Source organism: Solanum verrucosum, unplaced genomic scaffold, assembly GCF_900185275.1.
Source record: "Solanum verrucosum unplaced genomic scaffold, falcon-dt-bn FXZP01000037.1, whole genome shotgun sequence".
Classification (NCBI taxonomy): domain Eukaryota; kingdom Viridiplantae; phylum Streptophyta; class Magnoliopsida; order Solanales; family Solanaceae; genus Solanum; species Solanum verrucosum.
Genome location: NW_026020240.1, coordinates 513068 through 534061, shown reverse-complemented (window position 1 = coordinate 534061; position 20994 = coordinate 513068). Strand labels below are relative to the sequence as shown.

Here is a 20994-nt window from a genome sequence, read left to right as displayed (position 1 = left end):
TATTCAAGTGTTAATATATTAACTTTATTTTATAATATAATTAAGGCTATATAGTACATTATCTATATAAATTGACCTAAAAGGTATCTAAAATTTGGCCTTACTTAGATCATAATTTCAAGGAAATCTAAAGCTATTTGGCAGGTCAATATATGGCTGAAATTTGACCATGTCAAGACCACAACTTCAATAAAAAATATCCAAAATTTGACTTTGCTAAAACAACTTCAATAAGAAGTGTGCTTTTTAGCTTTGACAAGAACACACTTCAAATAAAGATTGTCCAAAGTTTTCTAAATTTCACACACAAATTTTTGTAACTTTATTTGAAGCGGTCCCAAAATGGTGTATTCGAAAAAACAATTAACTCTGTCTACAACTGATAAAATAATGGTCTCAAAATTTGGTATTTATGCTCTTCTGTTGAAAATATAAGTTTCTGCATGAATACCCTTTATTTTGAAATGATCTTTAATTTCTGTCTTACTATTCAGTCAATGAAAATTCATGGGTGAAAATATATCTAATTATGACCTAATTTTGCAAGACATAAGTCTATAAAATGTTTGGCTTGTCTAACATAAGTTTAGAATTTTGTTTTACCTAGTTTATAAAAAATCAGTTGAATAAGTTATATCTCATAAAGTATAATTTTGTTAATTCTAAAATTGAACTTATGAAACATATGCCTATATCAACATAAGCTCACTAGGAACAAAATTATGCCTCGTAAAACATAGCCTATGAGTTATGAACGAATAAGACAAACCTATACATAGCCTATGAGTTATGAACCGAATAAGGCAAACCTATACTTCTATCGACGTAAAATCTCTAAATCCAAGTATACTTTGTAACACATAATTTTTAGGTTGAATTTGAACCTATGCATCTAATAACATAAATTCGACATAAATTAAGAAGCATAATTTGCTATGTTTTATAAAACCTAATCTGTGTTATATTATAACACAAAAATAAAAATGTTCGCCCCGCAGATTTTTTCTTCTTCTGATATCAAAAATATTTTCAATTAATTTTTTGCTACTTAAAATACTAAGAACAACATTAAAGAGCATGAATTTAAGAAGAAAAAAAACTACTAAAAATGACCCAAAATTCCCATATTGAATAAAATTCTGGAAATATCAAAAGATCCCAAGATTTTGGTTCACCTTATACCCTCTCATCCTCTCAGTGCAGAATAATTTTTGAAAACCCCAAAATCTTCTCTTATCTTCCCTCTCAAAGTTGCTCTACAATGCTAAATCCCTAAAAAGTCTCCAGCTTCAGTATCAAAACCAGGTATATTATTAATCTTTAGTGTTGGGTTCAGGTTCTTTCCAAGTTTCATGGAACAGCTCATGTGCATATTGTAGAAAAATGGCATCTTTACCTCTTGTTTCAAATGACAGATTATTAGTTACTCACAAGAAATGGAAACCCCATATTGGAAATTCTGAATCTTTAAGAAGTTTCAAGAATCAATCTTGCTCATTACCCAATTCTTGTTTTACCTCAAGATTCTGTATATCTCAGTCTAGGTACAAGAAATGGATGCTTCATTTTGGGAATTCTGACCCTTTTAGGAGATTAAAGAATCAATCTTGCTCATTATCCAATTCTTGTTTTACCTCAAGTTCTGTTCCTTTACTGGGGTTGAATTATAGGTTTTGTAAATCTCAAAGTAGATTACTGCATTGTAGTACTGGGGTTAGGTCAATGGTAAATGAGAAGGGAGATATAGAAACCCATTTGAACAAAACAGGAAATAATAATAGTCGTAGGAAGTTTTCGTTGAGATTGAGACCAAGGATAAGATTACTGTCAAGAAGGTTGAAAAGGGTATCTGTTATATCTATGTTAAATGATTTTGGGAAGTTTCTGAGGAAGAACACAAGAAGAGTGGCACTGTCAACTTCAATTTCTGTGATATTGGGTTTGTGTTATTTGTTTCTAAGATTGACAGCAACTCCTTCTCCAAAGGTTGTTCCATATTCAGACTTGATTACCAGCCTTCAGGGAGGATCTGTATCAAAGGTTCAATTTGAGGAAGGCACGCGGCGTATTTACTACAATACGAACTTGTGGAGTCTTAAAAATGCTCAGACAGGCGACGATAATTCCTTAGTTCCTGATGAAAGCACAATCATCACTGAGGAAAACAAAGATATAGATAGCAACAAAGGTGGCAGGGATGTCTTCAGTAAAATACCAAAAGCCCAAGGTTCTACCCCTGTATGGCAGTTTAGTACAAGGAAGATTGATCATGATGAAGGATATCTTCTTAGTCTAATGAGGGAAAAGGGAACAGCGTATGGCTCAGCCCCACAATCAGCACTTATGTCAATTAGGAGCTTATTAATTACTATGTTATCTTTATGGATTCCTTTGACTCCTATAATGTGGCTTCTCTATCGTCAGCTTTCTGCTGCCAATAGCCCTGCAAGAAAAAGAAAGCCAAGTAACCAGGTGGTTGGCTTTAATGATGTGGAGGGTGTGGATGCTGCAAAAGTGGAACTTATGGAGGTAAGCAATCATTATTATGAACTGCTTAGTAACTTTTAATTGGTATTTAAGTTTTGAAATTACAGTAATAGTGAGTTTATCATCTGTCAACTGGTAGTAGTCCTTTGTTGCTTCAGTCGATGAATTGTGATGCATTCAACTGAGTTCACAGTAGATGCTTAGTTAATACTTTGATTAAACAACAACATAGCCAGTGTGATCCAACAAGTGGGGTTTGGGGAGGGTGGGGGGTGTATGCAGACCTTATCCCTACCTTTGTGGGGTAGAGAGGTTGATGCCAATAGACACTCGGCTCAAGAAGAACATTATTATAACAGATTTGAAAAATACAAGAGTAAAGAAGCTATGGTGAAAATATTGTAGAACAGAAAAATACTGACAACAAAAATAGTAAATATAACCAAAGTAACAGAAACAGCTGTAGTACTAAAATTGAAGAATCAGATAATGATAGAATGATAATAATAATACTGGTAAGGAGAAGAGGGAGCAAATAAGGTGCTGTAAACATAGAACCATGCTCTCCCACAGAAAAGAGAGAAATCGCTTGGCTGGCTACTAACCTTCTACCCTAATCCTTGATCTCCATGCTCTTCGACTCTGAAGAAAAAACACCTATTTTTTCATCCAGCAAGCAGTACTGTAGTTTTAGTAGAAACTAGAAAGGGAACCTAGATGTTTGTGACTATTATTAGCCTTAACATTTGAAACATTTAGTTTCTGATGAAATGACTTAACTCAAAAAGAATCGGCTTCCCTCTTTGTTCAACTATAAATCCTTATGATCAAGTGGCCCATTTCCAGTAAGAGTGGTCTCAATTGAATTCGCATGTGAAATATCGGGTACATTCTTTAATGAGGAGTTGATTGACTATGTATTGGATGTAAATGTTGGTCCATCTTAACATGGTTATACAAGGGTTTTCAGTTTCATTTCATTTTGGGTAACTAACATAATGGGCTTTGCCAGCTTCTTTCGTTGACTGAAGAAGAAATTAAAAAGATCTACTTTTATGGCTTCTTACATGCTTAAACAAAATCCTAGTTCTTTCATACCATATTGTCCAAAAATACACAACGACAATTGTTTATTGTCTGTAATAACCAACACATAATTGTTTTCTTTACTTTCTCTTGTAACACCAGTGATATGTTAAATGGTGAGAACACAATGATCCAGTGGACTTGAAGTGATATGTATCATCTCTATACTCCTTGCACAAGTAGCACAACTCATGGAAATCCTTCTCTCCTTCTTAACTGTTCTGCTGCTGAGATAGAATTACTCTCTTGAGTGTTTGCTTCCTACATTCTCCCATACCTCCCTCTTAGACTTAATTTTAGTGAAACTTAAAACCATTTTGAATAAGAAACTCCTAACAGTTGAGGAGAAAAATGTAAGCACCATGAATTTAAAACAATAACTAGAAATTGAAGTTCCTGGCTTAGGAAATAACAACAAACTTGATAGCTTTCACATTTTTGCTGCTATATATGATGAGAAAAGTATACCTCCATATATTCCTACAAATTCAGCCATACTGTATGTGTATGACTAAAAATATTAGAGGTTGCTAATGTACCACATAGACAGACTTTCTCTCTCTCTCTTCCAACCTTTTCTTTGGTCTTGACTTGTAGTTCACTAGTGATTAAGTGAGTAACTTTTATGATGATATTGATACAATAACCTATTAGGTTTCCTTATCAAAAAGAAAGAAAGAAAGATAGCCTATATGGCTTAAGACTGCTGAAATTATTTCCTAAGATAAGGTGTCCTATTATTCCTCCTTCCATGGAAGTCAAGGAGGGTTTTGTGTAGTTCATATGTACAAGTTAGTAAAGGATCTGTCTTATTTCACCTAGTGCCATTTTTATTCCATATTGGACTGACAATCCCTTTTCTTGTTTCTAGATAGTGTTGTGCCTGCGAGGAGCTATAAACTTCAGTAAGCTAGGGGCAAAGTTACCAAGAGGTGTACTGCTTGTAGGTCCACCAGGGACAGGAAAAACCTTACTAGCTCGTGCTGTGGCAGGAGAAGCTGGAGTACCCTTTTTTTCTGTTTCTGCTAGTGAATTTGTTGAAATGTTTGTTGGAAGAGGAGCTGCTCGTATTAGAGACCTTTTCAGTGTAGCAAGAAAGAATGCTCCTTCAATCATTTTCATTGATGAACTTGATGCTGTCGGAGGAAAGCGTGGCAGGAGTTTCAATGATGAGAGAGACCAAACTTTGAATCAGGTAAAATAGAGACTGAGACCTCTGTCTCTTCTTTGATGGAGTCATCTTATTTATCTGATGGCATCTTGATTGAGTCATAAGTTTGCTGATATCCTTCTGCTATTTGTGCATTGTTTACTTGTGGATGATTAGTATTAACATTTGAGAATCTTGATCCACTGACCTCAACTTATTATATATCTACTTTTGTGAAAAGGCTTATTTGGCAGCTGCCAGATTTTTTCCATTTATGTTCATATTAGGTCTTTCATTGCCAGTTATGTGATAAATATGTGCTTCTTTATGAGAACAGGTTATGTAAGTTCATATAGAGTCGGGAGCCAAAAGGGCAACAAAATTGACCAAAAATTCCAAAAGGGCAAACAATCTATGGCGGAAACCAAAAGGGTAAAGGCGCAGGGGCCCAAGTGCCTTCCCTTTACGCTGTTAATGGCATTAACCGACAAAAAGAGGAAGACACATGACGGCATGTGCCTTGCATTCAAAAAAGAAAGGCAAATGACATTTTGCGCCTTACAGGTGCTATCAGATCCCTTTTTTCATCTAATTAATGAAATGTATTTTATAGCCAAACGGTTAACTTAGTATTTGACTTCGAACATTCTAAATTGAATTTAAAGTTATGTTTCAAATTTGAAAAACAACTTATAGTTTGTTTTCTAATTGACTTTAAAATAATAGCACATTCAAATCTAAATATTATTTTAGATATTATAAAAAGTATAACCAATTGCTATAAAATTTTATGTTATTGGATCCGTGCACAACACGGGCTATCGTAACTAGTATAAATTATAAGTATGAAAAAGTTAAGGCGCGGTAAAAATAAATTGGAAAGACTGTTAAAAACAAACATGACAAAGTTTTTAAAATACAATGCAATTTAAATAACAATCAAAACAAACATTACATTGTATTTAGACTAACAATACAGTACAACCATCCAAACAAGGTGTAAATTAAAAGAATGAAAAAGCAAAGAATGTTAAAATAACTATAACTATAATTAAAAAGAATGTTAAAATAAGTAAAGAATGAAAAGGAATCTTAAAACAACTAAAGAATGAGAAATAATTAGATGAAAAAGGGGTCTGACAGTGCTTGTAAGGCGCAAAATGTCAGCCGCCTTTTTTTTTAATGTAAGGCACAAGCCGTCATATGCCTTGTAAGGCACAAGCCATCATGTGCCTTCCTCTTTTCGTCGGTTAACGCCGTTAACGGCGTATAGGGGAAGGCCTGTGGGCCCCTGCACCTTTACCATTTTGGTTTCCTCCATAAATTGTTTGCCCTTTTGGAATTTTTAGTCAATTTTGTTGCCCTTTTGGCTCCGTACTCTGTTCACACATATAGTTCTTAAAACTGGAAATTTCTTAGAGTTGCACTGCAATTCCTAATTCTGGATTTAATAAATGTTGCAGCCCTTGTTATTGCTATAAGATGTTAGAAAATTAAGATTTGTCTAGAGAACTCCTAGATTGGAGATATTTTGTATTAGATATGTTAGAAAAGTAAGATTTGTCTAGAAACTCCTAGGTTGGAGATATTTTGTATTAGATATGTTAGAAAAGTAAGATTTGTCTAGAAACTCCTAGGTTGGAGATATTTTGTAGTAGATATGTTAGTCTTGATTTAAAATGAGTGGTGGCTAGTGAGCCACATAGGTACATAGTTTGGTGTGAGATATTTTGCTTATTATGTGGTGGTAATTCTCACACTTTATCTATAAATACACCATATGTAATGAAACATCTAGTGGAAAAAATTGAACTCAAGAAAACTTAAGCCTTCTTCTTCACTTTCAGATTTTCTGTAGCAATTTACAACTTCTATTTCCTGTTGTTTACACCTTGTAGACCTAAAGTTCTTCCTTTTCGTTGTAACATGGTATCAGAGCCTATTTTCTAAGGGATCTGAATCAAATTTTGTTTGTTTCACTCATCTACTTTCTGTTGTTTCTTGAATTTGCTTGTTGAAAAAAATTCATGGCACCTGAAAATCAACCAACGATAGGTCCTCCAACTTTTACCGGAGAGAATTATCACATATGGGCCATCAAAATAAAGGCTTATCTAAAGGCTTTCAACTTATGGGAAGTTGTTGAGCTTGGAGAACCTGTTGTCCAGCCATTGAGAGTTAATGCAACTCTCAATGAAATTAAGAAGTATGATGAGTTGGTGACTAGATCCCCACGAGCTCTCACCTGCATACATTCAAGTCTTACGGATGTGATGTTTACGAGGATTATGACTTGTGAAACAGCCAAAGAGGCTTGGGATAAGTTAAAGGAGGAGTTTGAAGGCAGCAGTAGAGTAAAGTCTGTTAGACTCTTAGCATTGAAGAGAGAGTTTGAGCTTTTGAAGATGAAAGACTGAGATAGTGTGAAAGAATACTCTTCAAAGCTGATGGAGATTGTGAACCAGATAAGAATACTTGGTGAAACCTTTCCAGATCATAAAGTTGTACAGAAGATCTTGGTCAGCCTTCCAAGCAAGTTTGAATAAAAAATCTCAGCTATTGAAGAATCTTGTGACTTGACTACTCTTACAATTGCCGAACTAATCTCCAAATTGCAAGTCCAAGAGCAACGGGTCACTATGAGAAGTGAAGGGATAGTAGAAGATGCCTTTCAAGCAAGGCATAAATTCAAACATCAAAAGGAAAGCAGAAAAGTGTGGTTGGATAAATCTACAGAGGTAAAATCTGGTGGAAACCATGGTGATTTGTCAATAAAAGAAAAATTTCCACCTTGTGGCATTTGTAAGAAGACAAACCACTTAGAGAAGAATTGTTGGCAGAATTCAAAGAGGTCTCCAATTCAATGTAGATATTGTAAGAAGTATGGTCACATTGAGAAGTACTGTAGGCAAAAGCAAAATCAAAGTGGCCAGTCTTCCCATCGAGTGAATTTCGCAGATGATCACCAAGTTGGAAAATCAGAGGAGGAGGTTTTCATGGCCTCACACACATCACATATTGATCAATGTAAATGGTATGTTGATAGCGCATGCACAAGGCACATGGCGATTGATGAAAATCTGTTTGTTACCTTGAACAGATCTGATAGAACCAAAGTGAAGCTTGGAAATGGCGCATTGGTGGAAGCTCACGGTAGAGGGTTAGTAAAATTTCCTACTGACGAAGGTACGAAAATTATTAATGATGTTCTTTTATGTGCCAAATTTGACTCAAAACTTGTTTAGTGTTGCTCAATTTTATTCTCTTAATTTTAAGGACAAACAACGTGTCATTTATGATCCTAAAGGATGTGAAGTAGCTAAAATTAGCATGATTGACAATTCCTTTCCAATTTCATGCTATTCTATTGATACTTGCTCTTTTAATGTTGAATTGAGCGATACTTGGCGTTGGCACAAAAGGTTCGGTCATTATAATCTTAGCTCACTGGTGTATATGCAATCAAAGGGTATGGTGCTTGAAGTACCCAAAATTGACATGTGTAGAGATGTTTGTGAGTCATGTCAATTTGGTAAAATGCATAGACGATCCTTTCCTAAAGGAAGTCTTTGGAGAGCTAAGGAAAAGTTAGAGTTGGTTCATACAGATTTATGTGGACCAATGAGGACGGCTTCTTTGAGTGGAAAAAAGTATTTTGTTCTCTTTGTAGATGATCTGACTCGAATGACATGGGTCTACTTTCTTAGTAGCAAATATCAAGTGTTTTCTGTTTTCAAAGAATTCAAAGCTATGGTAGAAAGGGAGAGTGGCTGTAAATTGAAATATATTAGATCCGATAGTGGAACTGAATATACTTCGTATCAGTTCAGCAAGTATTGTAAAGATTTGGGTATCCAAAAACAATTCACTGTTAGCTACACTCCACAGTAGAACGGGGTTTCTGAGAGGAAGAACAGAACTATGATGGAGATGGCGAGATGCATGTTGGCAGAAAAGAAGATGCCTAAATACTTTTGGGCTGAAGCAGTCAATACTGCTGTCTATTTGCTAAATAGATTACCAACTAGAACAGTCCAAGACATGACACCATTTGAAGCATGGAAGGGTATCAAGCCGTCTGCAAGACACTTGAAGGTATTTGGTTCGGCATGCTATGCACATGTTCCTGATGCTAAAAGAGGCAAATTAGATAGCAAGGCAGAACTGTGTGTTCTGTTGGGCTATAGTATTGTTGCAAAAGGATACAAAGTGTACAATGTTAGCAGTAAGAAGGTGTTTGTTAGTAGAGATCTTGTAGTGGATGAGTCTAGCCACTATGATTGGGATTGAGATACTGTTGTGAAGAACCAAGGTGGGAGTACTTCAGCTGCAACTCCAAATCAGAAAAAAGGTGATACTCCCTCTAGTCCTATTGCTGGAACAAAAAATAATTCAGATGTTGAATTGACTACAGACTCTCCTGTTTTGAAGACCAAATCACTAGCAGAAGTTTATGAGCAATGCAATTTTGCTCTTGTTGAACCATCCTCATTTGAAGAAGCAGCAAACCACAAAGTGTGGATTTCAGCAATGGAGGAGGAACGTGCCATGATTAATAAAAATGATACTTGGGAGTTGGTTGATAGGCCAGAAGAGAAGAATGTTATCGGTGTCAAATGGGTCTATCGAACAAAGTTCAATCCAGATGGCTCCATCTTCAAGCATAAAGCTAGACTTGTAGTTAAAGGCTATTCTCAGCAGCCTGGAGTGGACTTTGGAGAAACGTTTGCTTCTGTTGCACGGCATGAGACAGTAAGGTTTCTAGTCGCTCTCGCAGCACAATACAAGTGGAAAATCTTCCATTTGGATGTAAAATCTGCATTTCTCAACGGATTGCTTGAGGAAGACATTTATGTGGAACAACCTGAAGGCTTTACAGTTGCAGGTGAAGAAGACAAGGTGTACAAGTTTAAAAGGGCTCTCTATGGTCTTAAACAAGCCCCAAGAGCTTGGTATAGTAGGCTGGATTCTCATTTGCTGTCTCAAGGCTTCAACAGAAACCTAAATGAGCCTACTTTGTACTTCAAAAGGCAAGCGGATGGGATGTTGATTATGATATCAGTTTATGTTGATGATTTGATGATTACAGGTGAAAATCCTCTTGCGGTTCAAGAAGTTAAAAATGAAATGCTAAAAGTTTTTGAGATGTCCGATCTAGGAGAAATGAAGTTTTTCCTGGGAATGGAGATATCTCAATCTTGTGAAGGAATTTTCTTGTCCCAAAAGAGGTATCCCTTGAATCTGTTAAAATGGTTCAAGCTTGACAAGAGCGAAGTTGTTGCAACTCCACTTGTTGTGAATGAAAAATTAATGAAGGATGATGGCGAAGAGAGGGCAGATCCAAAAGTTTATAGCAGTCTAATTGGAAGTCTATTGTATCTAACAACTTCTGGGCCAGACATAATGCTCGCTGTCAGTTTGTTATCTCGATATATGCAAAGTCCCAGCACTAAGCATTTTGGAGCTGCTAAAAGGTGTTAAGGTACATTAGAGGGACGATTAATTATGGAATCTGGTATAGAAATGTGGAGAATGGAGCTCTTATTGGCTATTCAAATAGTGATTGGGGTGGATGTTTGGATGATAACAAAAGCACTTCTGGTTACTGTTTTTTGTTTGGTTCAGGCATTTTTTCTTGGAGCACAAAGAAGCAAGATATTGTAGCACAATCTTCAGCAGAAGCCGAGTATGTGGCTGCTGCATCTGCTACAAATCAAGCAATTTGGTTAAGAAAGATCTTGTTGGAATTGAATTTGTTGCCAAAAGAACCAACAGTGATCTATGTGGACAATAAATCAGCCATTGCGATGGCCGAAAATCCGGGGCAGCATGGAAGAACAAAGCATATCAACATAAAGTTGGTGCATTTCATCAGTGAAGATCAGCAGGCCGATATTCTGACCAAGGGTCTTTGTTTGAGTTTCAAAGGTTGTTACAAGGAGTTTCAATGAAAAATCTCAAGGAGGAGTGTTAGAAAATTAAGATTTGTCTCGAAACTCCTAGATTGGAGATATTTTGTATTAGATATGTTAGAAAAGTAAGATTTGTCTAGAAACTCCTAGGTTGGAGATATTTTGTATTAGTTATGTTAGAAAAGTAAGAATTGTCTAGAAACTCCTACGTTGGAGATATTTTGTAGTAGATATGTTAGTCTTGATTTAAAATGAGTGGTGGTTAGTGAGCCACATAGGTACATAGTTTGGTGTGAGATATTTTGCTTATTATGTGGTTGTAATTCTTACACTTTATCTATAAATACACCATATGTAATGAAACATCTAGTGAAAAAAAATTGAACTCAAGAAAACTTGAGCCTTCTTCTTCACTTTCAGATTTTCTGTAGTAATTTACCGCTGCTATTTCCTACTGTTTACACCTTGTAGACCTGAAGTTCTTCCTTTTCGTTGTAACATAAGAATTATCAAGACATAAACTGATTGCAAATGAATTGTCTTCTCTTCTAAAAATGCTTCTGTTTGCCTTCAAGTTGATGATCCTCCTATATCTTAATACCCTCATTCCAACACTACTTCGGTGCTTTGGCATTCTAGATATTCTTCCAGACCTCCCTCTTTGGTTTTTTTTTTTTTTTTTGAGAAGGTAACATTTGTATTTCTATTTCCAAAAAATCAAAACCCGCCACAACAAGTTACAGATTCCTAATTACAGATTAAAGAGAGTATAACAGAAGATCTTCAATCCTATGACAAAAATTACAGGGATCCTAAGACATTCATAACTGATTCTAGATCTTCCATATACTCCTGTTTACACCAAAAATGAAACAACACAAGACAATTCATCTTCATCTTCTGAATAGTGTTGCTCTTGTTCTGATGACATCTAAGGTTCCTTTCTTTCCACGTTGACCACCAAATACAAGCTAGGATGATTTTCCATCTCTCCCTATATCTTGAGGTGTTGGCATAACTACTCCATATCTTCAGGGTTTGGGTTACTCTCCTTGGCATCACCCACTTCAGTCCTTTTTTATTGATGAAGAGGTCCCACAGCTGGTTGGTTATCCTGCAGTGAAGAAACAGGTGAGTCACAGTCTCAACCTTTTCCCCACATAGTAAACATCTAGGGCTCAATTGGATACCCCTCTTCATGAGATTTTCCTGAGTCAAAACAGTCTGTTTAGCAAGTAGCCTAGTAAAACAAGACACTTTGTAGGGAATTTTGGCTTTCCAAATCATTTTCCAGGGCCACCCATTAATCTGGTTATTGAAAGGGTTGAACTTTTTGTAAGCCCCCTTGACACTGAATCTTCCTTGCTTGTGATCCTTCCATTCCAGGCAGTCTTGGACAGTGTTTCCTCCTCTGAATTGTTCTAGAGTTCTGTAGAATGCTACTACTCTCTGGATCTCCCAATCATTGAAAGGTCTTCTAAAGCTCAGATTCCATCCTTGGTTTGACCAAACCTCTGCCACAGTAGCCCTGTGTTGTTGGTTGAGGATGAACACATCAGGGAAGAGTGTTTTTAAGGGACCTTGTCCCAGCCAACTATCTTCCCAAAATGAGACTTCACACCATTTCCAATTTTGATTTTGCAATTCCCTCTAAGTTTTGGCCATAGGTTCCTTATGGTTCTCCAAAGGCTAGTTCCATAAGTGTTGGTCACCATGCTAGTTGACCAATGATCTTCCATTTCATATTTTGCCTGAATCACCTCCTTCCACAAAGCTTGTTCATTGGAGGCTAGTCTCCAGAGCCATTTCATTAGTAGACATTGGTTTTGAGTCTTCAAGTTTCTCACCCCTAGACCTCCAACTTGTTTATTCCCAATCAAGGCTGCACATTTAACCAAGTGAGATTTTTTTGTCTCGCTGTTGCCTTCCCATAGAAAGTTCCTTCTTAGAGCATCCAATCTATCAATTACTCCATCAGGGATAGGGAAAAGGGACATCATATAACTAGGCATAGAATCCAAGACACTATAAATGAGTGTTAGTCTTCCCCCTAGGGAAAGATATTGGCTCTTTCAATTCACTAATCTTCTTTCACACTTTTCAATCACCCCATTCCAAATACCTAAAGACCTGCTGTTAGCTCCTAGAGGCATCCCCAGATAAGTTGTAGGGAGGTCACCAATTCTTCCACCAAGGGTCCTAGCCAGAGAGGATAGGTCAGGAACTACATTAACTGGATATAAGAAGCTCTTATTCCAATTTATATGAAGTCCTGATACAACTTCAAAGAGAATAAAAATCACCCTTAGCATCCTAAGTTGTTCTTTATTGGCATCACAAAATATGAGAGTATCATCTGCATATTGTAAATGAGTGATCTCCAGTTCGCATCCCACTCTGTTTGATATTTTGAATCCCTTTAACCAAAGGTTCTCTCGAGCAGTTTTCAGCATTTCACTTAGCCCTTCCATTGTAATGATGAATAGAAAAGGTGATAGAGGGTCACCTTGCCTTAGGCCTCTTTGAGCAGAGAAGAAGCCTGTAGGTGAGCCATTGATAAGAACTGAGTATTTGACAGTTTAAATGCAAAATTTCATCCATCTTAGCCATCTACCACCAAAACCTCTTTTATCAAGATTTTCCCACAAAAACTGCCAATTTAGGTGATCATATGCCTTCTGTATGTCTAGCTTGCAGAGAATTCCTAGAGCATTGCTTCTGGTTCTAGAATCCACACACTCGTTTGCCATGAGGATGGCATCCATTATTTGCCTACCTTTAATGAAGGCCAACTGTTGAGTGTCCACTAGTTTATGCATCACCTTTTTGAGTCTCTCAGTAAGAAGCTTAGAAATGATCTTGTAAACACTACCAATTAGGCTGATTGGTCTGAAGTCAGTAAGTTCCTTTCCACCTATCTTTTTGGGAATCAAGGCAACATAAGTTGAGTTGAAGCTTTTCTCAAAAACACATCTCTCATGGAAGTTCTTAACAGCATTAATAACTTCTCCTCCTATGACTTCCCAACAGTGAGTAAAGAAAGCCATGGTATAACCATCAGGCCCAGGTGCCTTGTCTCCGGCACAAAGCTTTACACTCTCCCATATCTCTTGGTCCTCAAATTACTTTTGAAGCATAAGATTATCTTCTTCAGAAATTATGTGTCCTCCCCTGCAATTGCCTGAGGGTCTCCAGGTCTCAGTTTCAATGTTCAATTCCCGATAGAAATCCACTATCGCTTTCTTTATAACTTCTGGACTCTTGACTGCTTCCCCATTCACATTTAACTCATCAATAGAGTTATACCTTTTGTGTGCATTGGCAGTTCTATGGAAGAATTTAGTGTTATTGTCACCTTGCTTCAACCAATTAACCCTTGACCTTTGTCTCCATGATATCTCCTCATACTTGGCAATGTTCTCAAACTCTAGGAGAAGTTCAGCCTTTGAGTGTATCTCCTCCACATTGAGAGTTCTCAAGTTGACTGAGTATACTCTGTTTTTGCAAGGCTAGATTGCCCTGACCAGACTTGCTCCAGTCCCTTAGTTTGTTTTTTAAAGCCTTTAGTTTGAAAGCTAGAATAAAGTCAGGTCTTCCTTCACATGTTAAGGAAGTCCACCACTCCTTGACCCTTTCCAAGAAACCCTCTGTGTGTAACCACCAATTTTCGAATTTGAAATAAGATTTCGCAGGCTCCCAGTTTCCACATTGCAACATAATCGGAGTGTGATCAGATGTTACTTTCGGTAGAACTGATTTCTTAATGTTTTTGAAGCCTTCATCCCATTCATTAGACACTGGGAATCTGTCTAATCTAGCCGCAACATCATGTCTGTTCCCTTTCCTCCAAGTATATTTACCACCTGCTAGTTGAGGGTCCAACAGATTTAGGTCCATAATGAATTCAGAAAAATCGTTCATTGCTTTTGATATTCTGCCACAGTTCTTCTTCTCTGAAGGATATCAGACTGTGTTAAAGTCTCCACAAACCACCCAGGGCCCATTGACCAGACCTCTCGCTGATCCAACCTCCCACCAGACTTCTTCTCTTTCTTCTCTATTGTTAGGAGCATAGACACCGGTCAGGAGCCAGGTGAATTCTTGATTCTTGCCTGTAAACTGGCAGGATATAGAATAGGCTCCTACATTGCTGATAGCTCCCTCCCAGACTTTCCCATCCCATAGAATTAGAATGCCCCCTCTAGTCCCACTAGCTTCAAGTTGACAGAACTTTACTCCTCTATTAGCCCACAAATCTTTTACAATGTTACTGATATCACCCTCAATCTTAGTTTCTTGGAAGCAATACACATCTGCTTTCCATTCATGAATTAGATTCTTGATAACACACCTCTTGTTTGCCTGGTTAAGGCCTCTCACATTCCATGTGATTATCTTCACTGTCATTGGGAACTTGGAACGGTATATCCTCCTTTGCTTCTTGTGCCATTGCTTCCACACTCTAAGCTTTTCAATTCTTTAGACCCTTTTATTATTGGTGTTGCTTTACTGGTGTTTTCCCCATTATCTTTGTTGATTTTCCTCATACCATCAATCTTCATGAATAATGATAAAGCTTCATCTTTACACCCCTTGATGTCCACTCCAAATTCCTTGGCCAGTTTGTTTATGTTCTGATGGATCCAGATAGGGACATCAAATTTTGGATCATCCCCTTCTTCTGGGCTGTGTTGATTTAGCGGCACGGCTTCTTCAAACGGAGTCAAACTGGTACTGACTACTTCAGTGCTTTGAGGGTTGTTTCCTTGTATGCATGTGCTGGCCTGCTGCCAGAGAATCTCAGAGGTATCTACAATATTCCCCATCGCTGTTTCTGCTCCTCTCTTCTCCTTCAAAATTTCTTCCTCTCTCAAAGATAACCCCTGCGCTGTTACGAGCTCTTCTGCCTGCTATGGAGCAGTGGAGGAAGAGGTAATTAAGTTAGCCTCTAATTCCACCACAATTGGGTCCAACAAAAGAGAGAAAAAGATTTCTGCAGGCAGCCCATTTGAAATGGATTGGGCCAGAATATCTGGGCCCAATTTTTTCCCCTTATTTACTAAGATTGATTTCTTAGGAAGAATAGAGTGGTGGGCCCTTGGTTTACATGTGATATCACGTGCTGGGCCAGCTGGCCATTTTGAAATTTCTGGATCATACGAGGACCACACGTGGCCAGTCACTTCTGTAAACCCTAAAAGGCTGTCTTCCCCCTTTTGACTGGACACTTCTTCAGACCGTTGGGTATTAATGGGTATTCGTCTCCGTTCATCAGAGATCACTCTAGCCGGTGTCTCCACCCATATTTGCACTTTGAATGTCAAATCTCCGTAGGTCAGCTCACTGTGCTCGGAATCGACTCGCCATCTCCTCGCACCTTCGGCCTTGCCCATTTGAGGTGATTGCGTAATTCTGTCTCTTCTTCCGTACGGATCCAGCCTCCACAGAGATTTCCGATCTCACGGAAAACTTTATGGGACCACAAATGGAGAGGGAGTCCCACTACTCTTATCCAGACTTGATTCGGTCTCTCAAAAATGGCGTTTGAGGTTGGTGACCACCATTGAAGGCTGAATTTGTAAGATTTCCAGAACCAGTCCCCCCTTACTATGTGATCAACAACTGTTCTATTGGGGAATTCGAAGAGAAATCGATTCCTCCCCAGATCGAAGATATTGATTCCATGATTGTGCCTCCAAGTGCTTGCGACCCATCGTCGGATCTCTGATAAAGTGATGCCTGGGATTTCCTCCGGTAGGGATCCGACAACACTCTTTGCTAGCGACTCGTTCTGAGTTGTTGAGATGGCATCTGATATAATGAGTGAATTCCCTTTTTGTTGAATCCTCGCACCATTTAATTCCCTTGTAGACCATTTATTGTTCCTGACAATGTCTGAATATAATAAACCCTTTTCAGTTTTCCTATGTGATGTTTTACCTATCGGTTGGGCCTTAGCATTTATGAAGACTGATATTTTGGTAGCTATGTCCATCCATCCAGAGTTTAAAGACCACTCAAGTATGATGATGACATCTCTTTTCTTGTCCTGCACCTTTATAATACTAATATACCAACCCAATTTGGTTGTAGTTCCTAGCGCAGAAAAGCTCAGTAAAGTGGTCCTGACGTTTCCATCTGCGTACAGTGTATCCATGGCTTTTTGAAGCTTCCTTGAGGGTGTAGGCTAGCCACTCCATTGTCTTCTGGCTAATACTCATCCTCGTCATCATCTTGCGGCCTCTCTCTACCCAGTCGTACCAAGTTTCGGCTCTGGATACCACCCTGGTAATGTCGTACGATTTGAAACCAACAACAAAGAAAATTGTATCATCCCCCATAGTTGCACGGAGAGAAAAAGGAAGAAAGGCTTGAATAAGAAGAGGTAGTCCCTCTTTGGTTTCTTGAAAGGGTTTTTCTGGATGTTCCAGAATTACGGCCTCCAACTCTATGTTATTGCCTTCATTCCCTCGATCCGACAGTCCTCATTCTCTCACGTGGCATGCTGCTACTGTGAACAACAAAGTCAAGGATTCTTCCCCTCCTTCATTAACTCAATATAGAATTATTTTACGGGGAAATGTTTTGCCGTGGTCCACCTCTACATGGAGTTCTAGTTCTGCATTTGGACTTTTAAGAGTTTATAAAAATCAGAAGTTTCTAAGAGTTGAGCCATATTTTCCATTTTTTCTTTTACTTGATTAATTACTCCTTGTGTTCCAAAAGTTGATTTACTTTAGGTTATGTGGGTCAAACTGATAATTCTTATTTCATTTAGTTCAATTTTATGTTTTATTCATTAGTTTTTCTCATTTTGTACAGGGTGAAATTGACAAATAACAAAGTGATTGTTAGCCACACATTACTAAATACTGTATTTTTTTGTTGGCTATTCTTCAAATACAAGATCAGTCTAATTTTTGGGATAGAAAGGGCAGTTAGGATGTAGGAGTAAGGAGTTGAAACATTGTGGTCTAGAATTGATACTTATATATGTTGGTTAAAATATGCATTTTTTTATCCTAAAGGTTAAAATATGCATTTTTTTGTCCTAAAACCCCTTCTGCTTTTTAGTTGCTTACGGAGATGGATGGCTTTGAATCGGACTTGAATATCATTGTAGTTGCTGCTACTAATAGACCAGAAGCTCTAGATCCAGCACTATGTCGACCTGGACGCTTCTCCAGGAAAATCTTAGTGGGGGAACCTGATGAAGATGGAAGGAGAAAGATCCTGGCTGTACACTTAAGAGAAGTTCCCCTTGAGGAGGACCTGGAGCTTGTATGTAACCTGGTTGCATCTCTTACCCAGGGCCTTGTAGGTGCTGACCTTGCCAACATTGTCAATGAAGCTGCTTTGCTTGCTGCTCGAAGAGGTTAGATCAAGACATATTGTACTGATTACCACTGTTTCGTTGCATTCACACGTGCTTACCCTCTTCATGGTTGATATTGGTAGCTAGCTATTTATTTGTGTTATTTGCGAATGTGTAAAATTGGTAGCTAGCTAATTATTTGTGTTGCCGTAAAAATGTACCAAGTGTCCTTAAAAATAAAACAAAATAAAAAGGAGGGCCAGAAAGGGAATGAAAGTTAGGGCTGTTGTTTGATGAGTATTTAGTTCATCAACTTGCTTCACTGGATAGCTATTTATGATTGGGAGAATGTGTGATGTCATTTATCTTGAAGCAAATAACCATCACAAATAGAGTAGCATGTGATTTGCTTTTTAACGAAAACTTAGTTATGAGGGGCTTATATTTTGTCTTGATATGAGGAAAATGATGTTTAAACCTTGGGATGATTATCTGGTGAAAACTTGCATGCCCTTTTATTGTTTCAAATTTTCTCACTTGCCCACCCCTGTACCAGAGCTCCTAATTAGCAGGTCTGTAATGTTTCTCTAATACAACCAAGCACTTCCTCATATACTATTTTGCTATTGTTTCCATTTACTTAGTGCATGTGTAAAGCCTTCTTTCTCTCCTCTGCTTACCTATCTTTTTATGCTCTTTTTTGAGATGGTAAACTGTTTCTTTTACCATGATAGAAATGACAAAATCGTCAGTTGTTTATTGTATTTTGATTATCGCGGTATTTTGTTGTTCTTGGTCCTTTCTTGTAGGATTTGCACTGCCCCCTTGTTAGTTGCTATTTTTTCCACCGTTTTTTTCTTCCTTGTACTTGTATTTGCTGCACTTGAGCGAGGTCTTTTGTAAACAACCTCTTTACCTCCACGAGATAGTGGTAAGGTTTGCGTACACTCTACCCTCTCCAGACCCCACTTGTGGGATTTCACTGGGTATGTTGTTGTTGATAGAAATAACAAAATCGCATCTGTTTTACAAAACCAAGACTGAATGGCTGAAGCCACCGACATAACAATATTACATTTATATGCATGTTTTACAGGGGCTGATTGTGTGTCAAGGGAAGATATAATGGAAGCCATAGAAAGAGCAAAATTTGGGATTAATGATAAGCAATACACCCAAAGTGCAATAGGCAAGGAACTGGAGAAACTGTTCCCTTGGGTTCCTTCTTTCATTAGGAAGAACAGTACAAGAAGTGATGCAATGCAAGGACCTCTGGGGTATCAAGCACTCAGCTGAGATATTAACCCTCTTGTTTGTATAATGTTTTTTTTTTCTCCACATATTGAAGAATGTAATGCAATGGAAAAAATGGTTGTTCATTATTCATATTGCCGACCTCAACTTGTTTGAGATTGAGATATAGTATCAAGAATGTAACCGAAAACTTATACATGAATTTTTTTTGGCAACAATTTGTACAAAGATTTTTATTTTTTTGGTATTAATGTCCCTTCTTCCCTTTTTTGGGATATGTGGGGCAGAACATTTGAACCTTCAACATGGTTATAAACATAGATAAAGATCACTGGCTGATTTTTTTGCCCAAGTTTAGACGGACAAAGTTACTCAATATTTGTGTTGATAGGAGGCAATAGATACCTAATGAGATACTTGAGGTGGCCAGAAGCTGGTTTGAATCATTATGGGGTCGTTTGGTAGAAAAATAAATAATGCAGGGATTAGTAACGCAGGGATTAGTAGTGCAGGGTGTATTTTTTATCAAGTGTTTGGTTCATTGCTTCTAACCTCATCTTGTGTATGGATTAAAATTCTACAAAAAACTTCTTTCCAATTATACCCTTGCATTATTATGAGATTTTCTATTTTATGTAATCGGTCAAGGTAGATAATTGCCGGACAATATTATACTGTTATGGCCTTCTAACTAACTTGGAGAAGAACAATTTTGTTGTCATGTTTGCTATTTTCTCACTTGAATTATTTGAGGGTAAATAATTGTTATCTTAATAAATTAATCACTTAAAAACGTTAATTTTCAATTTAAAATAGATAGACCATCTACTTTAAAATCGAAAAGACGATAAAAATAGTAAAATCGAATAAATCATCTATATTTACATATAAAAATTGCAAGGTGTAGTTTTAATATGTATGCAATTTATAAATTGTTCAAAATACAAACAATTAGAAACCACATATAAAGCAACAAATAAAATATTCAATTAAGATCACAAACGTCATGTGGTGATATATTTGCCTTTTCAATTATTAAATGTTAAACAACTCACATTTTAAATATTGTATTGATATGTATTGTATTTATTTATTAACAAACAACTCTCTCTAAATAATAAAATTTGTAAGCTAATTTATTTAAATAAATTTACTAGTACAACTATAAAACATAAAATCAAGAAAATAAATAAAATGATTTGAGGAATATTTTTGTCTTTACATGGATAATCTCATGGTATTAAATCCAATGTATTACTAATACCACCACATGGAAGGTATTAGTAATACCTCCTATAATACCATGTAGGGTGTATAACTAATCCATGGATTAGTTATACTTAGGCCCAAAAATTCTACCAAACATAGTACTAAATAATACCATACATAATACGTGGATTATTTCTCCTAATACCTCCTACCAAACGACCCCATAGTGTTCATGTAAACCATTGTTACAAAAAGAATTTAAAAGGGTTAATACTGTTCCTACGACTTACTAGATTCCATTAATCCTAAACATGCGTTTTTTTTTTGTTATTTGAAAAGAATGTCATTTAAATTTGAGTTTTTTTAATTATTAGTTTAATTTTCCGGACAAAGTAGGGACAACCACACCATTGGCCAGCCACCCGTCCTTCCATTAATTTCTCGTAATTTTGCTGTTGATGAAATCAAATGGCATTTAGTAGTTTAATAGAATGTAAAGATATTTTATAATTTGATTTGATGTAATGAATTTTCTTGTTTTATGACATTATGATTGTTGTATTTTTTATCAAAAAATCTAA

At 37.0% G+C, this 20994-nt stretch overlaps 2 protein-coding genes across 3 annotated transcripts in view; one reads left to right on the top strand and one right to left on the bottom strand.

The window, feature by feature from the left end:
• LOC125832840 (uncharacterized) overlaps positions 1-20994 on the bottom strand; it is a 592533-nt gene that overhangs the window by 316357 nt on the left and 255182 nt on the right. The gene's annotated exons all lie outside the window — the stretch shown is intronic.
• LOC125832832 (probable inactive ATP-dependent zinc metalloprotease FTSHI 3, chloroplastic) lies at positions 1169-19543 on the top strand. The gene is made up of 4 exons (XM_049512022.1): positions 1169-2529; positions 4445-4768; positions 17710-18010; positions 19047-19543. The coding sequence occupies exons 1-4, from the start codon at positions 1384-1386 to the stop codon at positions 19244-19246; spliced, it is 1971 nt and encodes a 656-aa protein (XP_049367979.1). The 5' UTR covers positions 1169-1383; the 3' UTR covers positions 19247-19543.

What these genes read in the sequence shown, in the direction of transcription:
- LOC125832832 (XM_049512022.1), top strand. Translation starts at nt 1,384, where the DNA reads ATGGCATCTTTACCTCTTGTTTCAAATGACAGATTATTAGTTACTCAC. An exon ending in CAAAAGTGGAACTTATGGAG is followed by an intron (nt 2,530 to 4,444) that starts GTAAGCAATCAT and finishes TCTTGTTTCTAG; the next exon opens with ATAGTGTTGTGCCTGCGAGG. An exon ending in TTTGCTTGCTGCTCGAAGAG is followed by an intron (nt 18,011 to 19,046) that starts GTTAGATCAAGA and finishes CATGTTTTACAG; the next exon opens with GGGCTGATTGTGTGTCAAGG.